The following is a 14,499-nucleotide window of genomic DNA, read 5'->3' as shown; positions in this document are numbered from 1 at the left end:
TTAAAAAAAAAAAAAAAACCCTATTAGTAAAAGTGAAGAGCGAAGACAATATGGTACTTGATTTTTTATTTTTAACTTCCATACTATTTATAGGAAAAAAATCTCATCTTTTTATAGTTCAATGAGTAAAGAGAAGCTAAAGCTAACAACATCTCATTTTCTTGTAGCCCATTGGGCTATTTTATCTTGGGACTCCTAGAGCTTTTGGAATATTAGATGCATGTATACAGGTAATAATCTCTCAAATTGCATGAGTATACTACCGTTTTTTTGAAAACTACACATTTAATACTCGTACCGTTCATTTTCGTCCGTTTGCCGTTCCCTTTTTTTTTTTACCGTAACGTTCATCATTTTTATCTGTTTAAAACCCGTACCGTACGTTTCTGTTTTTTTACCGTCCCGTTTTAACTAACAATGTTCAGAACCAAGGCCCTAATTAATTAGCTTATTTATGACACTAGCTCAACGTACACTTGTCATCATTTCATAGACAAGAGGATGGAAAGCTAAAAATTACATAGCAATGTTATAAATTCAAAATTTTCCACTTAGTAGTTCAACTTGGGGTTTTTAAGTTGCTGTGTCCGAGACGGTCTTGAGATGTAAACCCATTTCATTCTTGAGTTCATTTGTCCAGCGGCCAGTCTGGAAGCATTTCTGGCATTGTGAAGAAGAGCCATCAGTGGTGGAATTGGAGGACTTAAGGTTTTTCCTCTCACCAAACTTGACTGTTTTTAAAGTACTCATCAGGACATTTGACGCTTTGGTTCTTTCCTCTCCTGCTATCTGCTTGGCCCTTCTTCCTTCTGAGCCGTAAGCAATTACATTTCGAGCTGCAGCTGCGGCAGCACGTTCGGCCTGAGCCCGGCTTACACCATTCGCCACCGTCAAAGCTAGAGGGGTCTCGTTGGGAGAGTGAGTGGAGGAAGAGGGAAATGATGATATCGTGAACGCAGTGATTGAGTGTAGGAAGAGTGGAGGGGAAAAATGTCCAAAGTTAATGTGGTTGACGGTAGTTTTATAATACTCATCTTTATTTTGAATAATAATTTGATTAGATCCCAAATTGAAGAGATGAAATGTATTCTCCTTTGGGATTATGATGGGGTGCTCAAGAGGTCTTCTCTCATGTTGTGTCCCCGATTTCTGTAAGTTTTAATCGTGTAATTCTCTTTATGCATTTAAAACTTGTATATTTTCAAAATTCAACGGTTGTAGAAATATTTTGGCACTTAAATCCATTTTAACTCCTCAAATACTTTAAAAAAATGTACAAGTGTCACATGCACAAAGATAATTGCACAAGAATTGCTCAAATCCCTGTTTTGCATATTATAACAAGGATTGAGTTCCTTTTTCAACTTTGTAGTGTACTATCCTTGTGTTTATCTCTCTCATCCCACAATAAAGGGTAGATATATCATTCGATAGAATAAAAGAGAGAGACAGACACGTAGAGGAACTAACGTATACTACACAACTTGACAGCATTCTTTCTCAATCCTAACTTAAATCATGGTTCTTTTTTTCTTTTATTTGGTAAATCGAAACCTTTTTCTTTTGTAATCTTATAATTTACCTTACAATTTATTTGACATTGGCAATAGCTCCTCACTAGAAAAAGAGATGAGAACAACATAACTTTTTCCGTCTTTGGTAAAAAGAACAACATAACTTCAAAGGCCCAAAGCCTCAAACTCTTAACGAAATGTTAAAAGTTTGTTAATTTGAAAGCAACAACAACCTTACCACCCCCCAAAAAAAAAATCCACACAGATATCATGTGACAATTATTATTCAATTCCCTACTACAGGACTAGAAATGAGAGATTCTCTCTCAATTTCTCGCCTTTCCTCTACTCCTTAACAAAATCCTTCCTCAGTTGTAGCACGAAGTCGAAGACCTTGTGTTGGTCAGGAAGGATCTTGGCCACACTATCCTTCTCCATACACCTCTGGGCCCATGCAACCAGTTTTGGGCACCCCTCTTCAATGCTGAATTTCCCCAGTTCCTCCATGGCGTAAAACCAGCTGTAGAATGGTACAAAGCTTAGATCCACAAACCCAAAACTCTCACCCCCAAAGTAGGGCTTCTCTCCAAGCTCTCCTTCCAAAACCTTCAACACCTCTATGAATTCCTTCTTAGCTTTCTCTTGTTCTTCACCCTTTCCAGTGTAGATTCCCCTTATGCAGTTATAAATCTGCAATTAACTTCACAAAACAACAAAGAACACATGAAAGATCAGAAATTAAAGGAAAGAGAAGGCAATTTAGCAAGCATAGATTAGATTAGATTAGATTAGAGCAAGCAAATACCATCTTGTCTGTGTAGTCAGCCCAGAACCTGGCCTGGGCTCTCTGGTATGGATCAGAGGGCAACAGAGGAGATTTGTCCTTCCAAAACTCATCAACATATTGAACAATGTTGAGAGATTCACAGATGGGTTTGCCATTATGGACTAACACAGGGATCTTCTTATGAACTGGGTTCATCTGCAGCAAAAGTGGGCTCTTGTGTTGGAGATTCTCGTCTCTGTATTCATAGCTGACACCCTTCCCAGTTAAGGCGATTCTCACCCTCATCCCAAAAAGGCTGGGCCAGAAATCCAAGAGAATTACGCTGGGCCAGAAATCCAAGAGAATTACCTCTTCAGCCATTGTTATTGAATTTCAGGCCTAGAAAACAAGCTTGAACAGCAGAAACAAGAGAATGAGTTTTATTTCTCTGTTTGGGTTGATTGTTTTATAGTCTTTTCTTACAAAGGATCAGATTAAGATGAAACCCAATAAACAATGGCCTCTCATTGTGCTTTCTAGGTCTTCTGTTCAGTGATCATCATCTCTTGCTTCATTGGGATATCCATGATATGTAAGAATCATTCTCTTGGTTGGGTTTGTGGATAGAATTGCACCATCAAGATTCAGGACCCACTGTCTGCCTTTTTCTACTTTTTTTTATAGGAATAAATTTGGACCTAACACCAAAAGAAGTAATATTGTTTTCACCAAAAAGTTTCAAGCATCTTGAAACTTCTTTTTCTAGAGGGTATGTTTGGTTTGTAAGAAATGAAATAAATAAATAAGTAAATTAAAATTAAAATTAAATAATGATGATGAGAATTATAATAATAATTATGCAAAAATAATGATGAATTTATGTCTTTCTTTTTCTTTTTAATTTTTTTTTTTTGTTTCAAATATTTTCTTTAACATTAGTATTGAGATAAATTAAGGGCCCGTTTGATAACGTTTCAAGAAACGCGTTTCTTCCGTTTCTGTTTCCAGAAACAGCAGAAACGGAGTAAAAAGCGTTTGATAAAACTGTTTCGTTTCACTTATTTTCAAAAATAGAAATAATTTTTTTTTACTTATTTATGGTTCAAGAATTTCTGGAAACGACTTGTGGCCATTCTTTTATTGGTTACTATCGACTTCTAAAAACATGACTTATCAAACACCTTCAATTCCGTTTCTGTTTCTAGAAACGGAAATTTATGTTTCTGTCGTTTCTTGAAACAGAAACGGCAGAAACGTTATTAAACGGGCCCTAAGTGTAGATACAATCACTCTAACGATATAAATTAACTATTTAAAGTGAGAATACTACACATTTTAGAAATTAAAGACTGAATCACTAACACCACATCTGTTTTGCTGTTAATGAGAAGAGGGAGATAATCTCCCAGATTTAGCAGTTTTAGAAACTATTTAAGACCAGAACCAGATCAAACGAAGCTTGTGATTTGTGTATGTATTATGGGGAATATTGGACAGTCAAGATGTAGCCAGCAACAAATTTTCCTAATATTTAGGGGTGGGAGGAGAGTTGATCAAGTTATTAGAATCATTCTTGTACGATCCTATCCACACTCATGGTATTCATCACAAATGTTCTTCTATTATGGATTCTATGTGTATGAATCAGGTCGTACAAGAACTTAATTCACACTTAGGTGGGAGAACCCCTTAAGATCTGCTACTAACCATTGTTGTGTATTATTTCCCTACTCTTTCATCATCAAACTATTTCCTCTATGGCTCTATAGTCTATAATGGTTAAAAGAAATATGAGCAACTGTTTTTTGGGTGAGACGTCGTGGAGGCCACGCCCAGACACAAAGCTTGCGCCCCAAGTGGGAATATAGGCCTGGCATGCCCCCTATGTCTGGGTGTGGTCTCTTCCCTCTGAAAAAAAAAAAATCTTCCCATCAAGGAAAATTATATTGTATTAGAAAAAGTATATATATATATATATATTTTTTTTTTTTAATTTTAAACTTTAAAGAATTGTTACGGTTTTGTCAAAGTATACTAGGGCACCATTTGACAATATTCCATTTCTGCGTTTTCTTGTTCTTAGAAACCGAGAAATAACCTAAAAGCATTTGATAAAGTTGTTCCGTTTCACCCGTTTTTAGAAACATAAATCAAAATCTATGCCTATTTACAATTCTAGAAACGACTTTGACGAAACAAGTCGGACTTGTTTCGTCGTTTCTAGAAACGAATTTCAGAAAGAATAAAGGCTGTTGTGCCCGATAAATCTCTCAACTATTTAAACCTAAAAAGAAGCAACTCAACCATCTCTCCATTTTGGTCATCCGATGATACTATTGGGTTTTTTAGATGCACTATGTCAACAAAAAACGTTTTGAGAAACAGGTTTATCAAACACCAAAAAATCCATTTTTGTTTCTGAAAACGTGAAAAGCCGTTTCTGCATAGAAACAGAAGAATCATTATCAAACAGTGCCTAGGTAGTCAAGCCTCTCATGTGATCTTGTCTCTGTCACATTCTCATATGTATTTTATTACATTTTTTATTTAATCAAAGAATCCCTTACCCCTCTCACACTGTATCTCAGGTAAAATTGTGTTAAAAAAAAAAAAAATCCTTCTCAAATAAACAAACCATGAAAAATATTATATTTTTTTCTTTTAAATCGGATTCATGTGCCAACCCCATTTAGTTAGGATAAGGTTATTGTTACTATTGTTATTGTATGACTTGTTTTTTTTTTTTCGGATTGACTTGCTCAATTCATTAGGTTTCAGGGAAGACAAGTGAAGTCACAGACGTGATTTTCTAACAATGGTACCAACAAGAATGAGACATAACAAATCTATTTTTGAGCATTGCTAATAGTATTTTATTGGATATTTTCATATTTTCTTGTTGGATTGTTGGACTTGAAATTTCAATGGATTTATAACATTAAATTAAAAAAATATATATAAAAATCTAAAAAAATGCATGGTATTATTCAGGTTTAGATTTTTTTTTTTAAGTCAATTATTATTGTCACAATGGTCTATTATTTTTTCAAACATCACAAGAAATTTATTCTGCTATGGATAGATGATATGCCGATTCTAACCATTGGATAGAGAAGATGTGATCTAGATTAGCCACATGTCAATTTTTAGAGTTTAATTCAATCAAATACTCACTTTATATATGCGCCAATTACGTTTATGTCTATACATGTGTACCAATGCTTTAGATATTATAAAGTATATCCCAATTCTGAGTAAGAATCAACGATTTAGATAAAAATAAATAATTCAGATCTGTCTTGACATTTTTTTACAACATCACCTTCTATTGTTATACCCTCTTTAAAACCCACTCTTTTTGTGAGGATGACGACAAAAACCAAGTGAAGATTATAACAATTTAGACTATGGGCTTTGTGGGCTTCCAAATTTGGCGCTGAACACACCACAGTGAATGTCGGCCCAGTGACTCTCCAATTCTTCCAAGCGCAAGCAATGACATTTGCTGGGAAAGATCTGGAAAGACTAGGAGGATCTGTAACTATACCCAAATAAAAAGGGTCAGATCCATTTTAGCAGGGCCCCCAATTCTTTTATTCATTTTCTTGGTCAACTTGATTCCTAATATAATTTGATCCTTCAGATCTGCATCTATGTTACATCTACGTAATGAGCAAGAATTATCATATCACATTTTAAGATCTGATCCATGGATCAGTGTAAGGGTCTAATATTAGATGGATCTAGAAGTAAGATCCATTCTCATCTTCTCATCAGTCAACAGAGGGGGGCTCAGAAAAAACTGTATGAAATGTTAAATTATGTTCCTAATCTCTGTTTCTGGCAATTACCCATCGCTGCCTCACTTTTCTCCTCTGCAGATTTGTAGGAAATGGATGATGAGATTGTTCTATTGGATTCATGGCCAAGTCCTAATGGGATGAACGTGAGAGTAGCTTTGGCTGAGAAGGGTATTAAATATGAATACAGGAATGAAGATCTCCTCAACAAAAGCTCTCTGCTTCTGCAGATGGACCCAATTCACAAGAAAATCCCTGTTTTGATTCATAAGGGGAAACCCATCTGTGACTCACTCATCATAGTTGAATACATTGATGAGGTTTGGAAAGATAGATTTCCACCTCTGCTAACTTCTGATCCTTAGCATTCACAAGCAAGGTTCTGGGCCGATTTCATTATCCAGAAGTTCCATTTATCTACACCTTTTTATTACTTCTCTAAAAAGAGCAACCCAGTACACAAGGCTCTCCTGCCGTTACAGTAGGGTTTGGGAGAGGCACACGTACTCAGCCTTACCCCTGCTACGCGGAAGCAGAAGAGACTGTTCCCAAGTTTTGAACATTTTTATTACTTCTCTCATTCTTCTATTTTCTTTCCAATTATCTGTTTTCTCAATTAGGCTATGTTTGGTTGTGTACAAGGTTTAGAAATAAACATTTGTCCAAATTTCATTGTTAAGGCATAGGAGAGGAGCAAGAAGCAGCAAAAGAGTTGACAGATGGCTTAAAAATAATAGAAAAGCTTGGAGACAAGTCTTACTTCGGGGGTGAGACCATGGGTTTTGTAGACCTGAGCCTTGTCCCCTTCTATTCCTGGTTTTACACCTATGAGATCTATGGGAAGTTCAACATAGAAGCTGAATGCCCAAAGTTGATGGCTTGGGCCAAGAGGCTAATGGCGAAGTGTGTCAAAATCCCTCCCCGATCCACAAAAGATTTATTACTTTGCTTCACAACGCAGAAAGAAGTTTGGATTAGAATAAAGAAATGGCATGGTGCACAATGATGACTTCTTAGTTTGTTCAAGAATAAAAAAATATTTCAGTGCTCTAATAATTTTGAGGAAATATTTGTTGGCGTACAATGTCTTGTATTCCATCACAGTTTAACCTAGGAAGTACTGGTACAAGCTCCCTAACAGATAGAACGGTGGTCCTGCTATAAATTTGTAGTAAGAATTACATTCTCTGTAAGTAATACTGAGAGCTATGAGGACGAGCGCTGTAACCCTATTCTCCATTGATAGTGAAACAGAATCTAATCTCACCAAGAACGTAGGCAATCTTGCCAAAACCTCATAAACCTGTGTGCATTTTTTGTTCTTATTTTTTCCATTATCTTATACATCACTTTTAGGCTTATGTTTATACAACATTTTGACGCATTAAAAATAAAAAATGTACAAATGAAATTGAATAATCAAACATATTTTAAAGCAATGAACTGTGATGATGGGATCTTTTCATTCTAGGATCCTCACTAAGAATAGTGATGTCTTTCCAGAGTGGATATTTCCTCCCTCTTTACCTAATTTTAAGTTCAGCCCAAGTCTGCCTTGATTGGACTGGATTGGATCAAAACAGGTTAGCCTTGATTTTACATGAACCTATCTTTGCCATTTCAATTCAGTGTCTGCTGTAGGGGTTGCAGCTACAAGCAGCAGCCAAAAGTTTCATTCTTTTTAATCTACCACGTGAGAGATCAACTGGCAGTCAAAATTTTGAGAGCAAAGAAGTTAATTTTAGTCAAGCATTTGGATGGTTGAGAAAAGATCCATATATCTAGTGATCAATCCTGATATAAGGGCTCCATGGACCATAAAAGCCCTTAAAAGGGTCTTCTTCAAGAAGCCTAAGTAGAAGACCAGGTCTGGAAGGCCGAGAAAGAAAGCCGGATTCTTGGTAGGAGGAGAGACAAGGTCGGTCCCTGGTGAAAGAATGGAAAACTAGCTGTCCTCGTTTAACCACGCAAGCAACACCATCTGTTCATAACTTCTTACAGAAGAAGCATTTTGTTGAAGATTCCCTTATGCCGGCTCTGCACCTTAGCAGACACTAATACTTTAACGAATCCCTTAAAAGAAATATCTTTTTTTTTTTTCCGCCTTATTTCTGTTCTTGATTCTCTGGTTACAGAATTTCGTAATGAGTACCAGAAGGAGCAGAAGAAGATTCTAGCAAAATCGTTCTCTATTTACTGCAAAAAAATCTGTTATTTTCCTGGTTTTTCTTCTTCTGGTTTCTTTGCGTTTCTGGATTTGTTGTGTAGGTTTATGAGAAATGGCAGATGAGGTGATTCTGATGGATTTCCGGCCAAGTCCTTTTGGGATGAGGGCAAGGATTGCCTTGGGTGAAAAGGGTATCAAATACGTGTATAAGGAAGAGAACCTCGCCGATAAGAGTAATCTACTTCTGAAAATGAACCCTATTCACAAGAAAGTTCCTGTTTTAATCCATAATGGGAGACCCATCTGTGAATCACTCAATATAGTTCAATACATTGATGAGGTTTGGAATAACAGATCTCCATTGTTGCCATCTGATCCTTACCATCGAGCAGAAGCCAGATTCTGGGGTGATTACATTGACAAAAAGGTATGTTATTTTATTTTATTTATTTATTTTAGGTGAAGAGAAAATAAGGAAGAAGAACACTATCTGATTGCATGCCCTCTGCAGTGTGGGGGGAAGGGAGGTGGAGAGGCTAATGAAGCTCACGCAAGGGCAAGGGCAAGGACCATGCAATGGGGTAGCATTTTTTTCCCCTTGAAAATAAAATAAAGAAAGAAAAAGAAAACAACTCACTAGCCACAAAGGCGATCCAAGAGAGAAGACCCTCATTGAAGAGGATCGGGATCCTCTCCTGAGCACTGATTGCTCAAGACTTGCCCATAGCTACATGGGGGATCGACAAGTGTCCAAGTGGTGATCCGATGGCTTTGGCCACGGTGCCTTTATTCTGCCTGGTAGAAGCACATCCGTTAGATCATCGTTGGGACACATGTCGATCACCTAGGTAGCTATGGGTTTACCTGTGCAATCACTGCTCAAGATGCATGTGTGGGTATTGCTAGTCATTCGATGTGTGCTAGAAAGGATCTGGGTCATAGAAAAGCCTAAAAATATATTCATCAAAATAGGAGGATACAAAAAAACCTTAAGGGGGTGGGGAAAAATACAACCAACAAAAGGGGGACGGACATGAAAAAACGAGGGATGGAAGAGATAAAGTACAATGATGATACAACAAAATTAGGGGAGAAAAATAAGAGGAAGATCTCAAGAGTAGGCAAGATGCCTATTTTGTATAGAATCATCACGGCATGCGACAGAATTATAAAGGATTTACTCATTTCTAATCTCAAAAGTGATGGTGCCCCATTATTATTATTATTATTTTCTCGTTAGAATTTCTGCACTTAGATCATAGATTATGTGATTTGGGTTTTGGATTTGATGGTTATTGTCTGCTTCTTTGGGCATGAAAAGTGCAGATATTTGATTCGGGTAGGAGAGTGTGGATGAGCAAAGGAGAAGAACAAGAAAGAGCAAAGAAGCAATTCATAGAAGTGTTACTGGTGTTGGAAGGAGAGCTTGGAAACAAGGCTTTCTTTGGGGGTGATAACTTGGGATTCGTTGATGTGAGTCTGATTCCCTTCTACAGTTGGTTTTATGCCTATGAGACATTTGGCAACTTCAGTATAGAAGATGAGTGCCCAAAGCTGGTAGCTTGGGCGAGGAGGTGTATGCAAAGGGAAACTGTGTCTCGTTCTCTTCCTGCCCAGCACCAGATTTATGACTTCGTTTTGCATGTTAAGAAGAGGTTTGGATTAGAGTAGAAGTTTAGAACACAGAAACACACCAAAGAGAGAGAGAGAGAGGGAGAGAGAAAAAGATGTAGCACAGAGATGGAGGGTCTACGATTTTAGATTGCTGACTTGTTACATTTTTCCCCTTTAATTAATTTATTCTTTCATGGGTAATTCTTGGATTGCCTTTCTTGTTTATCAGTTTGTGTATGCATTTTATGTTTCTTCTCCATTGTAAAAATAATAAGAGAGAGAAAAAAAAAAAAAAAAAAAAAAATATTCTACATGGCCCTATGGTAAACTTAACCAAATGATCAATTTTTTTTTTCTTTTTCTTTAGGGGAAGACAATGACCATAAGGGAGCTCCTCCTACAGTTTGTATAATAAGTGGACTCTTAGATACTGCTTGACAACTTTTCATTTCTGCTCTTTCTGCGTTTTCTTGTTCTTAGAAACGGAGAAACAACCGAAAAAGCGTTTGATAAGTTGTTTTGTTTCACCCATTTCTAGAAACATAAATCAAAATTTATGTCTATTTACAATTCTAGAAACAACTTTGACAAAACAAGTCGGACTTGTTTCATCATTTCTAGAAACAAATTTGAGAGAAAAAAAAAAAGGTTGTTGTGCCCGATAAATCTCTCAACTATTTAAACATAAAAAGAGGCAACCGAACCCTCTCTCCCTTTTGGGCATCCGATGATACTATTGGGTTTTTTAGTGGCATTACATTATGTCTGTAAAAGACATTTCGAGAAACATATTTATCAAACACCAAAAAATCCATTTTTATTTTTGAAAACATAAAAAGTCGTTTCTATTATTTTTGTGTACTGTTTCTCGACATAGAAATAGCAGAAACATTATCAAACGGTGACTTAGTTACTTCCTATGTAAATTTCAGTGGAACAAGCCCACCAAACACTAACCATATGGGAGCTCCCTCAGCTCATCTATGCTGGAATGGATCTGGTTCCATGAAAATTTTAGACCACATAAAGCTGCAGGTGATGATGCATTATGCAACTACAAAGATTTTAAAGAAGGAACCCGTACAACTCATCCTGATCCACTTGCATATTTTAAATCCCATGAGCCCCTGATGCCCAGGATAAAAAATTTCTGCTATCCGGAATTGTAGCCAAAGTAATGGATTCTCAAAGGATATTTCAAAAAATACTAAAACCAAGGAGAGTAACTTTGAACTAAAGGGGAAGTGAATTATTCTATTTCTTTGACTACAATCTCGTGTAGGAGGAAAGTTTCCACAACCCAAGTAGCAGAAAATTAATTCATGCGTCAAGCTTGAAGGGATTAAAGACAAGTCTTTTATATCATTATATGTTTAGACCTAAGGATGTGAATTTATAATCGAAACCGTTTATCGAAATCAAATCGATCTGTTTATACCGAAACTACAAAACCGTTTAGTAAATGGTGCAGTTATGGTTTCAAGTTTCAGGCCAATTAACTAAATAGGTTTGGTCGATTTTAACCGCGGAACCCTTTGGTTTCAAACCGAATTGAAACCGTTTAAACCGAATCATTTAAAATCGTTTAACTCGATCCAATTAATTCGTATAATAATTAAATAAAGAAGGGACAGTAATCCGTATAACAATTAACAATTAAATTAAGTGTCCATCCTGCTTTGGTATGATTTATTGCAATTCAGTTCAAGTTTAGGCTTTAGATCATGAACTTATAATCTATATATGTTACTATGTTATTATGTTATCATAGATAAGGTGTTTTGGCTGAACCACCTGTCATTTTAATATTTTATGCTGTAGAAGGCTGGATTTGGATGTTATATGATATTAGTTCTAAATGTTTGAGAATGACCATGCAAAGAAATAACACTAGATTATCAAATTAAGACATACCATCATTAATATAGAGTCTCTTATTTGTGGTTGCAAATTATTTTTTGATAAGCTTATGATCTTCAGTTTAGAGATGGTTGCAAGTTATAACAAACCGATTGTGAACCATTTTACAAACTGTATGGAATAAATCAAAACCGAAACCGTTTAAAACCGTGAAATCGACACTGTTTAGAAATCATGGAAACCGAAACCGTTTACTAAACGGTCACGGTTTCAGAAAATAGAACCGTTTAGTAAATGGTGCGGTTATGGTTATAGTTAAATAAATGTGAACCGAATCGATCTGCACTGTTTAACCAAAATCGAACCGATTAACACCCTTATTTAGACCCGAGTCACCCAACTGTGGTCAAGATCTCATACAAGAACCATTCTTGTACGGTCTGATTCACACAGATGGAATCCACCGAAGAATTTGTCTTTGAATGGATTCTATTTGTGTGGATCAGACTCGTACAAGAATAAACCTGATCCGCTCTTGTTAAACCCTTTTATCTTTTCCATGTGCGTGGGTGTGTGTACGTGTTTAACCTTTAAGGGAATTATTAATGATAACTGAAATGGAAATCTAAAATGCAACTTTGACACAACAAATTTAGTAACATAGAATTTCCATTTTCTATCCTCTAATCAATCTATTCTACCCCACGCAGCTTCTTGAGGAGTAAGAGAAATTCATAAACCATGATTGGATCCGGAAGAGCCTTGGAGACACTCTCTCTCTCCATGCATCTCTTCACCCAACACATCAGTTTTGGACATTCCTTCTCAACACTGAAATTCCCTGCAGTCTCATAAGCATAGAACCAGGCAGAGTAAGGGATTAGTGCAACATCTAGGAAACCAAAGCTCTCCCCTGCAAAATAAGGCTTCTCTCCAAGCTGCTCCTCAATCATTTTCAGACTCTCTATATATTCCTTCTTTGCTTCCTCTTGTGTATATCCCTTCTCTCCCCAGGGCTTCCATGAAGCTCTTCCAGTCCAATATATCTATATATGCAAAAGAACAAAACCACCAAAGCAATAAACAATCAAATAAAAAGAAAGCAACTAAGACAGAGAAAGAAGATGAACCATTAAGAGAGGTAAGAAATGAAGAACCTTCTTGTCTGCAAAATCAGCCCAGAATCTGGCATATGAAAGCTCATATGGATCTGAGGGTAACAAAGAAGGTTTATCCTTCCAAACTTCATCGATGTACTGAAGTATAATGAGGGATTCGCAGATGGGCTTCCCATTATGGACTAAGACTGGAACCATCTTGTGGACTGGGTTTAGTGTCAGAAGCAGAGGCCTCTTTCGGTAGAGCGGGTTCTCTTCCCTGAATTCAAAGTCTATTTCCTTCTCTACTAGGAAGATTCTCACCCTCATACCAAAGAGACATGGCCCGTAATCATAGAGAATCACTTCATCCGCCATTGCTTGAGATCTGCAACTCTGTAGGTTGATGGGGAGAAACACAACTAGTAGTTCAAAGAGACAAACCTTCTCTCACATGTCCTTTTTTTTCATAGAGAATCACTTCATCCGCCATTGCTTGAGATCTGCAACTCTGTAGGTTGATGGGGAGAAACACAACTAGTAGTTCGAAGAGACAAACCTTCTCTCACATGTCCTTTTTTTTTGGGTGGGGGGAGGAGGCAGGGAAGGGAACTGTGACAACTGTCCGTTTCCACGTCCAATCCGCCCAGACACATTTATTGGTCGAGAAAATACCTAATGTGTAAGGATAGCTGAGTCTTTTCACACTCCACTGTGAGGGCAGGTTTTTTTTTTTAATTAATTAATTTTTTATTTTTATTATTGTTTTGTCTCTTCTGCCTTTGACCATGTGAAACGCATATTGATAATACGATTTAAACTAAGTTAAAAATAAAGAATAAAGAAAGATATTTTTTTTTGGTAGCAATAAAGTAAAATATCACTGAAACTATTGAATGAATTGGAAGATCAAGTAAAACTGGTAGATGAAGTTTGAGTCCTACTTATAACTGATTCATCTGATTCATCTACCAAGTAGGACTTAAAACTGGTAGATGAAAAACTTATTACTCATACCAACATACCATCTGATTATATTATGATTTTATATATTTTTTATTTTTTTGCTTTTTTTGGGGCTAGAAATCTTTTTATAATTATAGGATCGTGGTAAATTGGTTGGCTTCGAAGGACTTAGTCATCGGTATTGATATCAGTCTGACCTATATGATACCAATTTGATATCGGTTGTATTAATTAGGATCGGTCAACGGTATCTGTGCTTTCATTATTTATTTATTTTTAAACCCTTGACACCAATACAATAAATGATTCTGTATCGACCAAGTATTGAGATCCGTCTCAGCCTATATTATTAGGATACAATGGATATGACCAATCTAATTTCAATACTTAAAAGGAAAAAACCATGGGTTGGAGACAGTTTTTAAAATCGGATCAGATATTTTTCAGCCTAGACCGATCCGATACTGATCCACTATTAAAAGGTATAAGTGTAAAATGCCCTAAACTATCAATTGTTTTTCTATTTTTTAAAGAAGGGTAAATCTGTTGAACTAGTTGGATCCCAATTGATATCAATCTGACTAGGATCGATAACAGTTGAGACTGATCCTAAGTTTTATAAACTTAGGTATGCATATTTTCTAGATATCGAAAGGTCAGAATGATTGGATATATTTTCTCAATGGTTTTCAATTACGACGCACAAAGAGATATT

The 14,499-nt window shown here is 36.4% G+C and overlaps 3 protein-coding genes and 1 pseudogene across 3 annotated transcripts; 2 read left to right on the top strand and 2 right to left on the bottom strand.

Moving 5' to 3' along the window:
• Positions 1-1,633: 1,633 nt before the first annotated feature.
• On the bottom strand, positions 1,634-2,833 carry LOC122060094 (probable glutathione S-transferase). The gene is made up of 2 exons (XM_042623263.1): positions 2,320-2,833; positions 1,634-2,204 (listed from the first exon to the last, which is right to left on the bottom strand). Exons 1-2 carry the CDS (start codon positions 2,659-2,661, stop codon positions 1,860-1,862), a joined length of 687 nt encoding a protein of 228 aa, XP_042479197.1. The 5' UTR covers positions 2,662-2,833; the 3' UTR covers positions 1,634-1,859.
• Positions 2,834-6,172: 3,339 nt separating this feature from the next.
• LOC122058975 lies at positions 6,173-7,063 on the top strand (annotated as a pseudogene).
• A 1,138-nt stretch (positions 7,064-8,201) lies between these two features.
• Positions 8,202-10,088, top strand: LOC122060118 (probable glutathione S-transferase parA). The gene is made up of 2 exons (XM_042623299.1): positions 8,202-8,674; positions 9,574-10,088. The coding sequence occupies exons 1-2, from the start codon at positions 8,360-8,362 to the stop codon at positions 9,916-9,918; spliced, it is 660 nt and encodes a 219-aa protein (XP_042479233.1). The 5' UTR covers positions 8,202-8,359; the 3' UTR covers positions 9,919-10,088.
• Positions 10,089-12,326: 2,238 nt separating this feature from the next.
• On the bottom strand, positions 12,327-13,359 carry LOC122058628 (probable glutathione S-transferase). The gene is made up of 2 exons (XM_042621265.1): positions 12,879-13,359; positions 12,327-12,767 (listed from the first exon to the last, which is right to left on the bottom strand). Exons 1-2 carry the CDS (start codon positions 13,194-13,196, stop codon positions 12,414-12,416), a joined length of 672 nt encoding a protein of 223 aa, XP_042477199.1. The 5' UTR covers positions 13,197-13,359; the 3' UTR covers positions 12,327-12,413.
• Positions 13,360-14,499: the final 1,140 nt, after the last annotated feature.

Source organism: Macadamia integrifolia, chromosome 13, assembly GCF_013358625.1.
Source record: "Macadamia integrifolia cultivar HAES 741 chromosome 13, SCU_Mint_v3, whole genome shotgun sequence".
Taxonomy (NCBI): Eukaryota; Viridiplantae; Streptophyta; class Magnoliopsida; order Proteales; family Proteaceae; genus Macadamia; species Macadamia integrifolia.
This window is presented reverse-complemented; position numbering and strand designations above follow the sequence as displayed.